General features: G+C 39.0%; 1 protein-coding gene across 5 annotated transcripts in view; it reads right to left on the reverse strand.

The window, feature by feature from the left end:
- Positions 1 to 19,303, reverse strand: part of NUP37 (nucleoporin 37) — a 31,695-nt gene that overhangs the window by 618 nt on the left and 11,774 nt on the right. For 4 of the 5 annotated variants that reach the window (XM_038398767.2, XM_038398776.2, XM_043519214.1 and 1 more), the window contains 5 exons: positions 18,223 to 18,317; positions 8,044 to 8,134; positions 4,288 to 4,469; positions 1,743 to 1,793; positions 1,053 to 1,146 (listed from right to left, as the gene is read on the reverse strand). In XM_038398767.2, coding sequence (XP_038254695.1) covers positions 1,053 to 1,146; positions 1,743 to 1,793; positions 4,288 to 4,469; positions 8,044 to 8,134; positions 18,223 to 18,317 — 513 coding nt within the window. The remainder of the gene's footprint in view (positions 1 to 1,052; positions 1,147 to 1,742; positions 1,794 to 4,287; positions 4,470 to 8,043; positions 8,135 to 18,222; positions 18,318 to 19,303) is intronic. The other variant, XM_043519225.1, reaches the window with a different exon arrangement.

Raw genomic sequence — 19,303 nt, forward strand, 5'->3', positions numbered from 1 at the left:
TTTGCAGAGTTTCTACAAAGGCTGTCTCCATACCCCAGATGATTTTAGTAAAATCTGTTATTTTATATATGCTGTTATTCAAGGTTTCAATTAGTATGTTTGAAAATAGTATGCTTTCTGTGCCCAAGACAATGAAAATCTGCCTAATATGAAACCTCCTTTCCTCTGTGCTATTAGAGAATTGGAATATATTTGAATTACAAAATACTGTAGGATTTCTTATAGGTTATTTAGTTTTTATTTGCATTCTGCAAGGTACAACTCAAAAGTGGTATGATTCAAGTTGCCTTAATAAAGCAGATACAATTAATATTTTCTAAGATTCTGAACACTCTTAATGCTTGCATGTGAAAAAACAGAGACAAATGATGGAAAGAACAAAGATCAACAGATTCTCTTTCCTCTTGCAACTGTACAAAAAAACAGTACGTGGCATACGCCCACTTGATTTGACTGATGATCCTTGCTTAGGGCTTCAAAGGCACAACTTATTCTTCTCCTACCATCCTTTCCAATATTATACCCTGGGATAGTATTTCTCCAGCCTCAACTTGGTAATCAGTTCAATCATATAGATGTGACAAAAAGCCACCACAGTTAATCATCTGATTGCATTTATTAACTATGATTGTCCAATTTATTCCTGAGTCTTTAATATCACTAATGATGATTCTGTCAGTATTACTTGGAGTGGAGATGTCCATGGTGATTAAAAGACAAAAAAGACAGTCCCTCCTTGTAAATTGCATACATTTTATTTGTACATATTTCCAGAACACCAGGAATTGTAAATAAGCTTATTTTAAACATAATGAAGTATCAGAACCCCCAGATTTAGCTTTATTATAACTAAAAAAAGGCAGAAAAAAAGTGCTAAACGCAGAGTTGAGAGTATTCTAAAATTTTTCTCTGGTAACTTTTGGCATGGAAAAAGACGACATAGTAGCAGTTTCTACATGATCTTGATGAACTTTTAAAGGTATAGCTGTTTATACATGGATTTAAAGAAAATAGACTGAACCAACCCAAAACATAGAATTGTATAATTTTACCTGAGGGTGTCCTAAATGATGAACTAGAAGCTGGCAAGTCATCTTTCCTGGATAGCCAGTGGTTGCAAACAAATTTTCATTCACTCTGGACCACCTATGAATAAATCCAAGGTGCTTTTAAATACGTGTTATAGCATCATGAGCATATGCAAATCTGATATTTTGTCTGCAATTAAATATTGCGTAAAGCCATCCTAAATTCTGCTGAAACCTGTGAAATACATGCACAGAGTAATATTTATATTTAAGACACGCCCCATTCAGTCCTATCTACATGAATTCAAAATGAATTAATGAATGTGTTATATGTTAAGGACCCTATCCTGCCAAGTCCTAATCACTTTCAACTCCCACTGAGATTAGAATCTTGCAGGATGGAGCTATCTAAAAGCTAACCATCTATTGATGGAAAGAAGACATGAACACTGGAAGGAACTGGGAGCCCAATCCCACAGTTGTGTACATACAGGCAGACCCCTGCACTTGTGTATAGCCCCACGGATTAGCAACATACAAATTGTTACATTCTTTCACTTTGTAACATTGCTGTACTACAAGATGCAACACACTGTAGGCATCACTGAAAACAATAAATAACCTTGCTAAAATGAGGTTTTTAAAATTAAACAGGCTACTAATATAATTTTTCTTCAAATTAATTTACTATAAACCCCTTCCCCCAAACTATACCTGAATAATCTGGCTCGATCCACATGGACAGGTCTCTTATCCTGTGGATAACTATAAAAAAAGACATTTTGATTAAGCATCCATTCCACAAAATTATAGGAAATGATACACTTCACTTCATATCACAAGGACAGAAAGTACAGATCATTTAAAAGAGCAGCCGGTTCAAGTTGTGGGGTGAGAAAACATCTACTGACAGATAAAAATTCTTTTGACAACAGGCCATGTCTCATATTGTTTTCCACATGTGAGTTTTGACAGGTTATAGTAGTATAGCTGGATGAGAGGGAGGGGGAAAAAGATGAAAGCTGCTATAGCTCTTAAAAATTAGTTTTTAGTTTTTAACAATTTTCTTCAGGCCTTACCGAATTTGTCTTGTGGATGGTGGCTGTAGTTTGTCACAGAAACGAAAAGATTTTCCTAGTTCTGTATTCGACACATATTAGTGCCTATACCCTAGAACAGTGGTACTCAAAGTGGTGGTCTGTGGACCGGAGCCATTGGCTTCTGGTCTGCGTGCACATTGGGGAAAAAATATTGCTGGTCCCCCACATCAGAGAGCTTGAGAAGCACTGCCCTAGAAGAGGCCTCAATATGATTAATATACAAAAAAACATGCTGTGAAGTAGTTTGGGTTGCTACATGTACATCATGCCGGATATAAAATAGAGAAGCAAGAAAGTGAAAAGTTCAGCCACCTAAGAATACACCTCCCCTGGCCCTCCACACACAAGCACACCCCATTACCACAATTACCATGCGCAACAGACCATGCACTCCAACCTTAATTCTGCCACACTGTCACCATTTCTGCATGCTCCCCTTTAACCAGATTATTTTCCTCCTCTACCATACATAGAGATGGTTTCATAGAGTAGTTGGTTGTGTTGGTCGAGGGCAGTTTGATAAAAAGTGCAATGCAAAAGATTGATTAAAGGGGTGAAAGAATGCTGGCATCCCTCGAAGGGCTGTAATTATGCCCTGTAGTGACACTATGAGGTGAAGAAAATCTAATGTGTCTTTAAAAAAAAAAAATCAATTGAATCTAAGGAGACCATACAAACTAAAATGGGAGCTCTTAACCACTTTCAAGTTCCTTGTTTAAAAGCTGAGCCTCTGGGGAGACTAAGGATCTGAAGAAAATAAGACTGTAACATGGTACCCAGGAGAATGGGCGGGAGGTCGAGAACCCAAGGCCTACCAACTTGTATGAAGCAAATGTTATATTTATGCAAGACAATATGTGCTTAGACATTTGTTGATTTAACCCTTTTCTCTCTATTTGTCATATTCTATAGATTAATGAATAATATTTTGTTTTGAAGGAGCTGTTCTCTGTCACTCTGTTTACAAGCTGGTTACAGCTCCTGGAGAGAAGTTGATAGCAGGGGCCAAAGCCAGTTGATTCTGGTGAGATAATGTAATGGATGAACAAGACCAGTGATCCAATCTAAAAGTGGGGCAAGTTGTGGCATTTTACTCTAAAAGTGTAGGTGTAGGCCTATCACTTGAAAGAGGTGCTGCTGGAAAGGTCAAAGGCACAGCACACTCCTGAAACATAACAACTTGGGCCCAGATTCTGCAAAATCGAATTCATATGTTTAACTTTGTGATCTGTAAGTAGTCCCGTTTAACTGATCAGGGCCTTACTTGCACAAGTAGTCTCACTGAAGTCAATGAATACGGTCACTGAAGTCAATGCTCACCATCCTGAATGAGGATGGCATGATTTGGCCCGTAAAGTTCAATTTTCAAATAAAAGTTCAAAAGGAATTGTCATCTTCTAAATCTTAAACATGTTTTCCATTTATTCTCTATTTTCAGAATTTTAATTGTGTAAAAGAACTTTGCTTTTGGTACAATCAGAAGTTGCTACAGTCCTAACACTTATAGTAAAATATATGTTTAAAAAATAGTGTAACATGTGAATGGACTGGATGGCAGGGGAGGGGAGGCTTATATCATTCTTGAGATCAGACAGGCCCAATTAGGTCACACCCTACTCAGCTGAAAGGATGGGTAGGCCAGATGCTGAGTGGGAAGAGGAAGGAAAGAAAGGGAAAACATATCAGGGAAGAGGGAGGGAAAAGAAGCGGGGGGGGGGGGAGAGAGAAGAGCCTGAGGAAACTCTCTTAATCCTTTCTAAACCCCTACTTTCTCCCTCAGCTCATCACTAGACTAAATTCAATTCCACCAACATTTCAATTGTAACAGCAATTTAGGTGAAGTAACAAATAATGCATTATACAATATTTAAAAAGAAATCATGATAAGAATTTGTTTGCAAATGATAATGGTAAAGTCATAAATTCCCTGGAGAAGAGAGTGGGAGTGGTTTACTATAGAAACGCTAGATACTAAAGCCCCAGTTCACTTCCATTTAGCTAAGCATGTGCTTAAAAGCTTCACCAAACTGGGGCCTTAAGCACTGGCTATACCTATAATGAAGTTCTACTTAGCTAAGTAAAACATTATCAAAAATATCCCTAATCATGCAAATGGAAGAGATGGTGTGGGGAAGTCTTCTCCAGTTTGACAACGATACCTGGAGCGAGTAATATCCCAGATTAACCAATCGTTTCCAGCAACTGCTCCAATTTTAAGGGTGTTTCTTAAACACCAATGTGCAGACATCAATGGCATTTGTTCACACTGGAGAGACAGAATGGCCTGTTGAGTAATGAGATCGTAGAATCGTATTGTTCCATTCTTCTCTGCTACCATCAACTGCAAAAGAAAACAACAGATAGATTTTACTCAAACTTTTGTAGACTGTATTCTTTGTAATTGGCCATAATTTAAATCTTTATTACTGCACAGCAAACCAAGTGTTCCTGCAACAAAGCATTAACAGGAACGGAAGGTGTGACACCTAGCTTTTTGGGGTGAAAAGTGGTCACGTATGTTAACATTCTGGCAACAATTAAAACAAAACGACAACCCAGCCACTGGTATTTAATTTTCTATGAGATGGGTAGGTTTTGGAGAAAATATAAATGTCAGTTAATATAACTAACTGACATATATCAATTCACATGCTACGCATGATGCACTATAGGCTTTTCCATGTACGCACAGCAGTGGTTTAATCATGTGGAATGGTGGCTGAAGCATGAAGGGGCATACAAATGTTTAGCATATCTGGCATGTAAATACCTTGCAATGCCAGCTACAAAAATGCCATGCAAACACCTGTTCTCACTTTCAGGTGACATTATAAATAAGAAGAGGGCAGCATTATCTCCCGTAAAGTAACAAACTTGTTTGTCTTAGTGATTGGCTGAACAAGAAGTAGGACAGAATGGACTTATAGGTTCTAAAGTTTTACATTGTTTTGTTTTTGAATGCAGTTATGTTACAAACAAAAAAAATAATCTACATTTGTAAGTTGTACTTCATGATAAAGAGATTGCACTTCAAAACTTGTATGAGGTGAACTGAAAAATACTATTTCCTTTGTGTATCATTTTTACAATGAAAATATTTGTAATAAAAAAATAATATAAAGCGAGCACTGTACACTTTGTATTCTGTGTTGTAATTAAAATCAATATATTTGAAAATGTAGAAAAACATCCAAAAATATTGAATAAATTTCAATTGGTATTCTATTATTTAACAATGCAATGAAACACAATTTTTTAATCGCAATTAATTTTTTTGAATTAAAATCGCATGAGTTACCTGCGATTAATCAACTGCCCTATAAATACCACAAATACAGTGATTTGAATTATACGGTGTGATCTGCTTCATAATGATCAGGGAACACCAAAGTCATTCTATGTGGGAACTGAGGCTGGACATAAGAGAAATGTTATCAGCGCTCGGAAGCAGAGGTTACTAACCGTGTACAGTTACTGGAGTTCTTCAAGATGTACACCTCTGTGGGTGTTCCACTTGAGGTGCGCATGTGTCTTTGATTGAAGATTTTCAATAGTGGTGCTCGTTTGGTTCACACATGTGCTCTAGCAACTCTTGTGACCCATACAAAGGGATTACAGGGCTGTGATGGATGACCTGCACACAGTTCCTTCTCTACTGCAAAAGCCCCATAAAGATGAGACTCTGAAGCAAAGGGGAAGGAAGGGCAGATAGTGGAGCATCCATAGGGGCGAAACATCTCAAAGAACTCCATTTAGTGCACAAGGGTAGGTAATCTCTCCTTCTTTGAGTAGTGCCTCTATGGGTGCTCCACTTCAGGTGACTCTCAAGCAGTACCCTCTAAAGGAGATGGGAACTTCAGAATCTGGCCTAGAACTGATTGCAGAACTGAAGGCAGCATCTGGTCTACAGGTATGCACCAAGGCATAGTGTCTCAAGACGGTGTGAACAAAGACTCACGTAGCAGCTTTCCACTACAGGAACATCTTTTAATAGGGGAACAGATGTAGACTGAGATCTGATAGAGTTAGCTATGACCTTAGATGGACACGGCACATTAGAAGCTCCATAACAGGATAGGATGCAGCCAGAAACCCACCAGAAAATTTCTGGGTGGACACTGGCATTCTGCTAGCTCTGTGACAGACACAGTTAGTCTCAGAGAGACTCTAAAAGATTTAGTACCATCCAATATATACTAGCACTCTCCTAATGTCAAGAGCATGAAAGGCAGCATCCTCCTTATTCTGATGGGGAAAACTAGCTGATGAACAGTCTAATTGATATGGAAGTCAGAAACGACTTGGTAGGATCATTGATATGGTCTGAGGTATACCTTTACCTCAAAGTCAGGATAAGGCAGGTCAGCCACCAAAGCCCCTAATTCACAAACTCTTTGAGCTGAGGTGACTGCCACTAGAAAGATAGTTTCCATGGAAAGTTTTAAAAGCAAACAAGTAGCTAGTGGCTCAAACGGAAGTTTCATAAGAGAATTAAGAGCTAAGTTCAAATCCCAAGTTGGCATTCTCTCTCTGACATTTGGGAATGATAAATCTGGAAGTTGCAGCATGAGCAAATACTCAGAAACCTTCCAATGGAGAATGGAATGATGTGACAGCCACTTCGTGGATTTTGTGCTCCATTAAAGAGAGACCTCAGATAGGAGATCTGAACCTCTCCCCAAATGTGGAAGAGAATGTGGAAGGCGTGTTGAGAAATCAAAATTAATTAAAATCCCAGGCTATTTATTTAGGCTAACACAAAAGCGACAACAGCTACAGAAAGTATCACTAGATTATCCCCCTTTCCTAGAGGCTTTATGTGAGTAGCTCGCAGGCGTCTCCCTGGGCTCACCTCCCTTCGAAGTAGAGGGTTGCCGTAAAGGCTCCTGCTGGGACTCCAGAGGTTGAAGGGCTGACTGCATGAGTAGGAGTTTGAGCCTCAGTTCTCTATCTTTCCTGAATCTGGGCTTCAGTTGTTGATACAAGCCACATTTCTGAGGAATGTGTTTCTCTCCCAGGCAGCGAACACACTGCGAGTGTCCGTCAGACACTGGAATAGATTCCTTAGAACTAAGGCAATTTTTGAAGCCTGGGGAGCCGGGCATACTCTTGTCCAGTGAGGACCTCCCAACAGTGGTTAGCAGAAGACAAAGTCCTCTTCTTTTCTTCTTTTTTTTTAAAAAAGGCAATGGCCAAAATAAAATGTAAATGAAGCAAATAAAGAAAAAGAGGCTTTAACAGAAGCTACAATTAGCAATTCTAAGCGAGTTAACAATCCAGGAACTGACAGCTATAGTGTCATCTCTAGCCAGGAGCTGCTGAGAAGGAACTGAGGAGGGATCACCTGTGCATGCTAGCTAGCCTCGTGGTAGGCATGGAGGAGTGCATGTGCGGGCTGAACGGATACCAGAGGTGCCGGAACAGGCAGGGCTGGGGGCCACAGCCCCATCACTTTTTATCAGTTGTAAGGGCAAGCAAGGGGTGGGAGGGTGGAGAAGAGCGAGCATGGGATGGAGCCTCAGAGAAAAGGGCCAGCGCAAGGGCATGGCCTTGGAGAGAAAGGGCAGCATGAGGGCAGGGCCTCAGGAAGAAGGGGTGGCATAAGGGGGCAGGGCCACAGTTTGGGTGCCGGTGGCCCCCGCACTTTCAGGAAGCTTCCACCGGTCCGGACGGAGACTGCTACCAAAGTTCTCTGATCAGCATCGCAGGGACACAGACACACTTACAGTGGAGCACCCATAGGGACACTACTCGAAAAAGAACCAGTCAAATTATAGACTCTGCTGATAACGAAGAATAATACAGAATGTGCTTCTACAGCGAACTCATCATACTATAGCTTCAAAATTTTATAGTTTAGGAAAGCGACACACATTTACATACTGATTTAAGAAAAATAAGCTGCGAAGTACAACCTTAAAAGCCTCCTCAGGATGCCAGCACACACTCATTCCAGGGGAACGTAGAACAAAATAAGCCTTTTGATTTCCTTCCAAGTCCCAAACCCTAATAAAAAAGAAAAAAAAAAGTATTTACTGCTGTTTGTAAAAACATTAATTTCCAGCCTTAGCATGCTGACAGAGAGGTGGCCAGAATCAGATGATATCTGATATCTGTACTCCATCTTTTGAACACAAAAGTATCTAACAGAAGGCCTGAAACTGCGAGGTGTTAAACACCTACAAATCTCACTCAAGTTGAGGGAATTGTGAGTGCTGAGTATTTCAATGGGTCAGACCCAACTGTCAAAATGTAATTTTTAGGATACACAAAGGTAGTACATTGTTAATTTCTCTTCCTATATTCAAGCATTCTCCCTCCATAATTAACTAGGCGATGGAAACAAAGAAGTGTTCTCTCATCATCAGTGGCCCACTTGACCCTCACCCACCCCAAACCATAATTTGGGAGCCACTCTGTGAAATAAACCTATAATGCTATACAGTAGAACCTCAGAGTTACGAACTGACCAGTCAACCACACACCCCATTTGGAACCGAAAGTACGCAATCAGGCAGCAGCAGACACCCCCTCCCCACAAAAGCAATTACAGTACATTACTCTGTTAAACCTAAACTACTACAAAAATAAAGGGAAAGCAGCATTTTCCTTCTGCATAGTAAAGTTTCAATGCTGTATTAAGTCAATGTTCAGTTGTAAACTTTTGAAAGAACAACCACAACGTTTTGTTCAGAGTTATGAACATTTCAGAGTTACGAACAACCTTCATTCCCGAGGTGTTCGTAACTCTGAGGTTCTACTGTATACGAACCATGGATGATGCTTTCACAATACAGGATGATATATAAAGCTCCTGCCCTCTTTTTCTTCAAAATAAATAGTTCAATTTTACGGGCGTGACATCACACCGTAAACTATACTCATTAAAACTGTAAGTTCGTACTGTGTGGATATGTATATTCTTTACATATGCATAAGGCTATAGAAATATGGCAGTTCATAAGGTTTTAAATAAAATGCTCTATATAGTCTTTAGAGTTGAGTGGTTACACACTTTTATTGTTTATTCTAGGGGAACTTTCACTGACTTCCAGGGTGCTTAACATTTTAAATGTAAGAGATTTCAACACACTCTCAAATAATACATCACAAGTCTAGACAAAATAGATACGAAGTAAAGTAAACACATTTAGTGAACAATGTTAGCTTCCTATGCCAAACCACAGCAGGCCAAATATTTGTTTTCCCTGTAGAAATCATAGAGTTTCCAATCCTGAGGGATCGATGTCTTTATTTAAAAAACTAACAAGTGTTTTAAAAAATGGAATATCTGCTTGATTAGGTAATTTAGAAATGTACAGTACTTTCTTCCACTGCCAGAAATTGTGCCTTGTAGATATTCCAAGTCAAATCAACACTTTTCATGTGTATTTACTGTGTGGGAGAGAATTACCAATATAACTGAGGATGGTGAATCATTTTGGCTAAGGGAGCATGCCATCTTGTCTTCTTCCCAGCTGTGAATGAGGTTATTAGGTGTGGAGACAAATTTATGCTCTCTCCTTTACTCTGTAAACAACAAAGTGCTGTGCTTGTATCTGGTTTATTCTGTGTTGAAAGGGTAGGATTAGGCACGTTATCTTCCATGAGTCCTATGGGAGAACAATATGGCCATCTCTTCCGCCTATTTCTTTTCTGCATAACAATAGGGACTAGGTACTCTCTCACTTAGCCCTGGTCTACACTGGGGTGTGTGTGTGGGGGATCCACTTGAATATTAGCACATATTCTAAGGGACCATTCAAAGTAGAGAGGTCTGTTAACACTGCTGCAGTCATAGGACAAAAAGGAGGGGGGAGGATTCATGGGTTACAGTCTGTTGTAATAAGCCATAAATCCAGTGTCTCTGTTCAGTCCATGATTTTTAGTGTCTAGCAGAGTTAAGAAATTTAATGTGTCTGGTTTGTCTTTTGAAAGTACTGCGCAGGTTTCCTTTGATAGGTCAGATATAGAGTGATTGCTTGTGAAAAGTGTTTGCCTACAGGTGATAGGGTGTTTTTGTCTTTTATCATTTTCCTGTGTGAGCTTATTCAAGGGTGTAGTGATTTTCTGGTTTCACCCACATAATTGTCATGGGGCATTTAGTGCACTAGACCAGGTATTCCAAATGTTATGATAGGCATAGTGTAGGATCCATGGATCTTGAAAGGGGTATTGTGGGGGATGCTGATCATATGTCTGCAGGTTTTACATCTGTTGTTCTGGCACTGCATTGAGTTGGTGTGTCTTGGGGGAGCTTGCTTCTGATGATGAGCTTGGAGAGGTTGGGGGGATTCCCCTTGGAGCATATTCTGAGGTGTCTGAGTGCCTGGCTGTAGATAACAGATTTCTTGATGTGGCTGGGGTGCTTACTGGATCAATGAAGGTAGGTGTGGTGATCTGTGGATTCCTTGTATATAGTTGTCTGTAGAGTCCCATTGTTGAAGCTGATTATGATGTCCAGGAAGCTGATGTTAGTGTAGGAGTGTTCCAGAGAGTGTAATGGTGAGGTGGTAGTTGTTGAAGATGTGGTTGTCAGGTGCTGGAAATCTGTGAGGGAATTTAAACCATCTGTCCAGAGGATGAAAATATCATTCATGTATCTCAGCTTTACCACTGGTTTTGTGGTGCTTTGGCCAGGAAATCTTCAAGATGGCCCATGAAGAAGTTGGCATACTGGGGAGTCATCCTAGTTCCCATGGTTTGGACAAAATGTTTGCTGTTGAATGTAAAACATTGTTATGGGTGAGGATGAAATTGATGAATTTGGCAATGAGCTTGGGGGTGAATATCTGAGGGTTGTCTGTTGTCTTGTAAATATTTGAGGCAGGCAGTTATACTGTTATTGTGAGGGATACTGGTGTTTAGGGAAGTGACATCTATGGTGGCAAGGATGTTCTGAGGCAGGTTGTTAATGTTGCGGAGTTTGTGGAGGAAGTCAATGTTGTCAAAAGGAAGCTAGTCCTTTGTGTGGTGAGTGGTTTGAGGATGGTTTCTATGAGTCCAGATATTCCTTCAGTAAGAGTGCTGTGGCCAGATCTTGCATTTAGCTGTGATGCTTAAAGTATCTTTCCCAGAGCTGATGATGAGCTCTATTTGGCTTGAAAGCTTGTCTCTCTCACCAACAGAAGTTGGTCCAATAAAAGATATTACCCTCACCCACCTTGTCACTCTAATATCCTGGGACTGACATGGCTACAACTGCACTGCATACCTTAAATACAAGGAGCCTTTTTAATCTTTAAAATAACAATCATTACTCTGTGAAGAAAATCTTTTGCAAGGATGCAATCCTTAAAATACAAGCCTCTGATGGTGTGGCTGATGTGATTAGGTCCTAGATATGTGGACAGAGTTGGCAATGGGCTATGTTGCAAGGATAGGTTCCACACAACAAAAACACTAACCTAGGAACCTATCCTTGCAACAAAGCCCGTTGCCAACTCTGTCCACATATCTATTCAAGGGACACCATTATAGGACCTAATCACATCAGCCACACTATCAGAGGCTCATTCACCTGCGCATCTACCAATGTGATATATGCCATCATGTGCCAGCAATGCCCCTCTGTCATGTACACTGGCCAAACCGGACAGTCTTTATGCAAAAGAATAAATGGACACAAATCAGATGTCAAGAATTATAACATTCAAAAACCAGGTGGAGAACACTTCAACCTCCCTGGTCACCCAATTACAGACCTAAAAATGGCAATTCTTCAACAAAAAAACTTCAAAAACAGACTCCAACAAAAAACTGCAGAACTGTAATTAATTTGCAAACTGGACACCATTTAATTAGGCTTGAATACAGACTGGGAGTGGATGAGTCATTAAACAAAGTAAAAACTATTTCCTCATGCTAATTTTTCCCCCTACTGTTATTCACACCTTTTTGTCAACTGTTTGAAATGGGCCATCCTGATTATCACTACAAAAGTTTTTTTTTTTTCTCCCGCTGCTAATACCCCATCTTAATTGATTAGTCTCGTTAGAGCTGGTATGGCAACACCCATTTTTTCACGTTCTCTCTGTGTATATCTATCTATCTATCTATCTATCGTGACAAAGTTCCTGCTCTACCTTGGTGGCTCTTGTGCTTATTGGCAGATTTGCTCGCCTTGGAGCTTCAGGGCAGCCCTCAGCTTGGCTGTTTTTCTGAACCCACAGTCCAGGTCGACGACTCCTGTGTCTGACCAGGAGTTGGAAGGATTTTGAGGGAATCTGGGCCCGTCCTCTACTCCAGGTTCCAGCCCAGGGCCCTGTGGAATGCAGCTGTCTAGAGTGCCTCCTGGAACAGCTGTGCAACAGCTACAACTCTCTAGGCTACTTCCCCATGGCCTCCTCCCGTGTACCAAAACTGAAGTGAGCTCCTTTTTTTTTTTAAAAACCCAAGTGCCCTGATTAGCCTTCCTTAATTGATTCTAGCAGCTTCTTGATTGGCTGCAGGTGTTCTAATCAGCCTGCCTTAATTGTCTCCAGAAGGTTCCTGACTGTTCTGGAACCTTCCCTGCTACCTTACTCAGGGAAAAGGGACCTACTTAATCTGCCTTCTATTACTCTTCTATAGCCATCTGGCCCGACCCTGTCACACTATCTATATGTATATCTCCATCTCCCTACTGTATTCTCCACTGCATGCATCCAGTGAAGTGGGTTTTAGTCTACGAAAGCTTATGCCCAAATAAATTTGTTAGTCTCTAAGGTGCCACAAGTATTCCTCATTTTTTTTTGCTGATACAGACTAACACAGCTACCACTCTTAGATATTAACGTATTTCCTTCCTAATGTGAACTAAAAAAATCCCTCAAAACTTTTAAATAAAGTGTTTTTGAAAGATGATCATACTGAGAAATTGAACTTTGTTTCTGCCAGTGACCTTAGAAAAAAGTCCATGAGGTAGTTTTCAAACAGATTAAATGTGGTGATTTCATTTTTAAGGAATTTACAGTCTAGAATAAAAGTTCTCACTACCACTTCATGATCCTCACTATAAATCATAACAATGTCACACAGGAAACTCTTTACATTTCATTAAAAAAACCCCAGTTAATTAGTATTACATTAATAGCACAAAATTAACCTGAAATGTTTCTTTTTGAATAACTTCATAATTAAAGCTTATTCAACTAAGTTCCAAAGATTTGTTTCGGAAACTGCTTTTACTTTTCCAGGATTATCAGATACTATACATAGGAGACAGGCTTAAACTTGCATAATGACCACAAATAGCAGTGCAATAGAAGCTAAACAGAATCACATCTGGGGGACATATTAGAACGCATACAACAACAACAAAAAATGGGCAGAGTAGAAGACTATGGAATCCAAAAATCAGGAAATATTTTCATTATGTCACAATCTTTAATCTTATTCCAATTCCTTCTCCATTGTAACCCATTACAATGCATAACAGCTATCTTGGTGAATGAGCTCAACAAGCCTTGGATTTGAAAAGTCTCAGTCCTTAAAGAAGCAATGTTTTGGTAGCATTATAAAAAAGAGGTATCAATGCATTCCAGATACTGGAGGTGGTGTTCTGCCAGAATAAATAGGGTAAGGATAAAATAATACAGAGTACAATAAAAATCTGCTCATTTTTAAATTCTGGCCCCAAAAAAAGGGAATAATTTTGAACATGTGCTATAAAGACTAAATAAGAGTGGTGACAAAGATATTCAACATTGCAGGAGGCAGGAACAAATGAGGACAGGCAGAAATTTTGTGTACACTATGGCCAAGAGTCTGCAATGTTTATTGAATTAACAAAATGACACCCAGGAACAACATGTCCTGGCAATGGTTTTAACAAAAGTGAAGGACAAGGGAAAGAAACAGCAGTTTGGAGCCATCACTGGCTTTCCTTCATTTTGGTTTTTATAATACCGAGCAAACTAACTGTTCAAAGACCACATAGATGTACCAAGATTTGTGGTGTTGGGCAAGCTACTGCATTGGGAAACCACTGAACATTGCACTATATTTTGGCATTCCAGCAAATCCAATCTCTAACAATACAACATATCTTCCTGATGTTAATCCTTCTCCCACATATCTCCATTCAAGAAACTAATCTAACCCTTGCTGCCAGGATGCACTAGCAAAATTTGTGGTCACATGAAACAAAAAGAAAAAAAGATTGAACCTGATTATGACCAACATAAAATCCTAGAGTCCATTTCAATGAAACAGCCTGCATCTTGGCATGAATACTCCAAAATGAATGGAAGTGAGAAACTACCTCAGATATAGCAACAAAGCAACACCATATACATACAAAAACAGGGAGAACGAGCCTGCTATATATATGTCTTTTGCCATGATATAAAAAATAAGGGTGGGTAGGTGGGTGCTGCAGTAGGAAGGTTGTGTCTCTGACCCCAGCCTTGGATGATGACAGCCAATCCTAACGCACGACAGCATCACTGACCAACTGCAGCCCTTCTAAGAAGCAAATCCTTTCCCAGAAAATTGGTGCTAAGCAATGTATTCAGAACCCTTTGACCTACTTGAGTTTCAGCTTGGTACTCAACCTGAGGCCCATATCAGCATGCAGCTGCGGCACATGTGACAACCTCAGGGTCATATAATTAGTATTGGATGCAGCCCACATAACGTATCATGGACCACATATGCAGCCCAAAATGGTAAATAGGTTGAGAACCACTGATAGAGCATGAAAAACCAACTGAAACTCTGGTCAAGCAGTGAGAACATCCAAAATCAAATTCTGCAGTTTTATTTTCTATTAGGACAACAGTATGTGGCTCTCAGTTGGAAGTGCATCAATGCCCAAGTGTATCAATGCTCTTCTTCGAAGAGATATTAAAAAATAAAAATAAAAATGTAGTGCATAATTACTTTGCTTTTACTTGTTCTAAAATATTCCACATTAATTTGCATGGTTTACCACTGAAATGAAATGATTTTTAAAGTTCAGTTAATGTAATAATTATGATTAACATTTGTTTCCGCTATGACACTTGCCTCTATTGGCCCTCTGTTAATTGTTGTAACTTTGCCATTACATTTTCAATTTTTTAAAAAATTATTTTCTCTCTTCTTCTTCGTCTGTGAAAAAAAAGACTCACCCAAAGTACATGGGAAATTGCTCGACATATTATACAGGGAAAACCGTGCTGCCAAATGCACAAAGTAAAACTGAAAAATCCAGAAAAATAGCTCCCTGCAAACTCCAAGATCTCCTGTTTATCTACATCATAGGTTACAAAAGAACGTACACAAGTGATATTTTAAAAATCAACAGCATCCCTTTAAGCTGATATACAAACTATTGTCAGGGATCATTTCATCCACCACAGAAATGTAGCTACCTCTGGAATGAAATGAATCAAGTGTAACATACAGATGTTTAGGAGAGGAAGTTAAAAAAATAAATCAGTTGACTCTGCAGGTAGGCAGATTAGGATCTTTAATGGTCATGGTCGATCAGCTTTGACATTTTCACTGAAAGATGGCACCTCCAGCAGAATATTGCCTCCTAATGCTATATTAGAACAGAAATTTTCAACATTTTTAATAATGTGGACCATATTTTAAACACAGAAATGGACTTCTCCTTTTATTCACGACTCCACACACTATTACTGGAACTGCTTTCATGAAAAAAATCAGTGTATTAATTCTCATTTCAATTTTGTAGCTGGAAATAAGGGGGTGCCTACATCATGGACTCTTAGCAAGTGCTATAGTTTGGTAATTGTTGAACTACAGGACTTATTCAACCCAGACTCAAAAGGAACATACCACCTAATGAATTACCAAAGCAGCATCTAGATTTTTACTGGAGGTCTTCATCCAAGAACTGATCAGGCCCATCCCTATTTCTGACAGCATTATAGCAAAAAGTTTTAGTGTATGAAATATTTCTATAGCTCCACAGAATTAGTATTTCTCAGATTGTAATAATATTACTCTGTGCCTTTAAAACTGCATTAAATCCACTGTTGTAGAGATGAAAATAGGAAAAACCTAGAGAAACTTCTATGAAGTCCAGAAAGCTGTATATGGAGAATTACTGTATTAACTACAGGCAAGTTGGAATAAGAGCATGGTTCGTATCTACAGAGAACCTAACAGTAAGAAATCTATCAATACTCCCAAACACTGGAAACTTTATCCTTTTGTATTCTTGTATTAATTACTCTAGTATTGCACAGCATAACCATTTCAACAGATGCTCTATTCCTAGAGCAACTAATAGATATGTTCACATTTTTGTTGAAGAGGCAAATTATACAACAAATTAAGTAAGATTTCTATGAATTTTTACAAGGCCTTTGTAAGACCTGCAGATTGCTCTCTCTTTTGATTTTTGGAATATAGCTCTATATTCAATTTTTAAATGAAAATGTTATCGTCATTCTCCACGTTTCTATCCCATGAATAGAAAAAATATAGAACTCTCAGGTGGCCAAATACATCCCATTTCTTCCCATGGCTGTAAGCCAGACTTTACCATCTACAGTGGGAAAAGTGGCTGCCTTATTTTTCACAGCTATTGAGTTCAAATTTCGGTGGTGTTATACTTTCATTAAAAAAATCTTATATCTTTTATTCTTTCGGTGTCAAGTGGATTACTACAGTTTAAACAATTCTTTCTTTCATCCTTAAATATGTTGTATTTAATGGAAATATTTAAACAACTTTTTGCTGAAGAAACACCTAGTACTAGTCTATTGTAATGAAGAAACCAAGGACATGGATTGAAAAGGGAATGCTCCTTAGTATCTCTTAAAAGTATCATTTTTAAAAGACTTTTGTCATATGTTTTGAAAAAAAATACAGGACCCTTCTACTGACCAAGGTAATACCTCTGAATTTTCAGTGGGAATTAATTTAATGTCGTGTAGCCCACTGTATGAAATGTCTTCCTTTCTCACAGAGGTAAGTTGCTCATAGCCTTTGAATTGTATTTATTAAATCTTCTCTTCAGTTTTTTTCCCTAAAAGACAGACCAAAATCTCATCCAAAATGATAAATTAGAAAGTCCAGCTATTGCGCATAAAAGTGAGAGATATTTAAATAATAATTCCTTTAGAAAAGGATTGCCTAGAAGTTTAAATGGTCATGTTTAACAAAATACAATTAGGAATAATGTGGCTCCCCCCTCTTAAGTTTACAACTCCCACTCTAGGTTTATAAACCCTACAAGTTTCTTACTTTGTCATTTAAAAGCGTAATGCTTTTTCCAATATGGCTGATTTTAACAATACAAGTTCCACTGAACATTTGGTAAAGTGGGGTGTGTGTGTGTGTGTTTGTGAACTTTTTACCATGGATTCTAATGGCCAAATCCTCAGCTGGTGTAAATCAATATAGTTGAGTTTAAGTTACTGGAGCAATGATGATCTGTTCCAGAGTATGCACATCACATATCAGATCTAGCTTTAATTTTATTTGTTTCTGGCTGTGCAGGTGGAACCCCATTCCCAGTCTTTTAAATGGAAAAATCAGGGGTAGGGATTATTTTGGGTGTTATTTGGCTACTGATCTATTTAAGAGTGACTGTTATATCAGTAACTAAAAAACACAATCTTAAAACGACACAAATCACCTCTGTTATGACATCTTCCCCATCTCTTTGGAATATTTTATCACTGAACCATTAGCGCGGGGGCATCAATCTGTGGTTTTGGGGTCACTTATGGCCCTTGACGCTCTTACCATATCTGATTTTTAATTAAATATGTTTCCTGAGTCTTCCCCTGTGATTTTTAAACATAAGTGTTTGAGTCAGCCCTGACACTCAAGGGAGAAGGTAAAGGCACCACCTCCTCATAAACCTGCCATCACTTTCTCTGCAGCTCACAAAGAATTCTGAGTAGCTACTGTCCCTTCCTTGCTGCAGCTGCTCAGCAGTCCTGATGTCTGCCTGCCACATTGCAGGGGACAGAGGAAGATTATCTCTGGCTGTTACATCTGCAATGCTGTGCCAGCCTCTGGTACAGTAGGATAGACGCTTGGCTCTCTGCCTAAGCCTATAGGAAGCGCTAGCAAGGGATAGCTTTCCTCATCATTGGAGCCAAGGCAGTCCAGGATTTCAATCGCACTGTGAAGAGAATACATACCTGCAGGTGTGATCATCACTCACACTTGCAATATCCTGACCTTCTTTAGGGGCAAATACCAGATCATTAATGTAATCTGAGTGGCCATCAAAGATCTGTCAATGAGAACAAAGAAATATTTTCATACTGAGGTCATAAAAATGATAATTTTGATAAACAGCAATATTTGAGCATTCCAGAATCTTCTACAATGTGTTCGGGAATTGCTACAGGAAAAACATACACATTTAAAATGAAGTCGGGAGCCTACAGTTAGGAGTAGAAACTTATGCCATTATTAATTATTTGTATTACCATAGTGCCTACAAGCTCCAGTCACAGTCCAGAACCCCACTGTACTAGGTGCTCTATAAACACAGAACAGAAAGATATTGTCTGCCCCCAAAGGGTTTCTAGTCTAATTATAAGACAAAATACAACACATCTACATGGACAGGGGAGTACAAGGAAAAGAGTCAGTATTGGTCAGCATGGTAGACAGTGTTCTTACACACCAGCAGTCTAACTGTTCTAAGTTATTTTTTATAGGTATCATTGCAAAAGAGAGTTTTAAGGAGGAGCATGAAGAAGGATAATGAAGTCTCTTAGCAGATGTTTACAGGGAGCTCCTACCAAGTGTTTGGGGCAGCATGGGAGAAAGTCCAAAGGTGCTTGTTTGAAAATTTAACAAGTGCCTATTTTCAGTTCTTTGCTGATAATTAGATCAAACCAGGTTTTCCTCTAAGACAGTAATTTCAGACTATAGTCTGTGAAATCCTTCTGAAAGTGCCAAATGCAAATAAGGTTTACTATTAAAAAACAAAAATGGCTTAGTGGTTACAGTCAGACTAATCACATTCTTTAATTGCTTTTGCATGTTTTGTGCATCTCTACAAAGTCCCTTGTTGTGTAAAATGTGTGCTATGTTGAATCAAAGTCCTCCATACATCCACTGTAAATTTTGACACCCAGGTATCTGTAACAGGTAGTTTTCAGTTGTCAAGTGTCATTAGGAAACTGAAGTATCATGTTTAAAAAAATATATATATATCAGCCTAACATGAGGCTGGTCTGATCCTGGCTGTTCGACAAGTTCCGAGCA

Source organism: Dermochelys coriacea, chromosome 1, assembly GCF_009764565.3.
Source record: "Dermochelys coriacea isolate rDerCor1 chromosome 1, rDerCor1.pri.v4, whole genome shotgun sequence".
Lineage (NCBI taxonomy): Eukaryota > Metazoa > Chordata > Testudines > Dermochelyidae > Dermochelys > Dermochelys coriacea.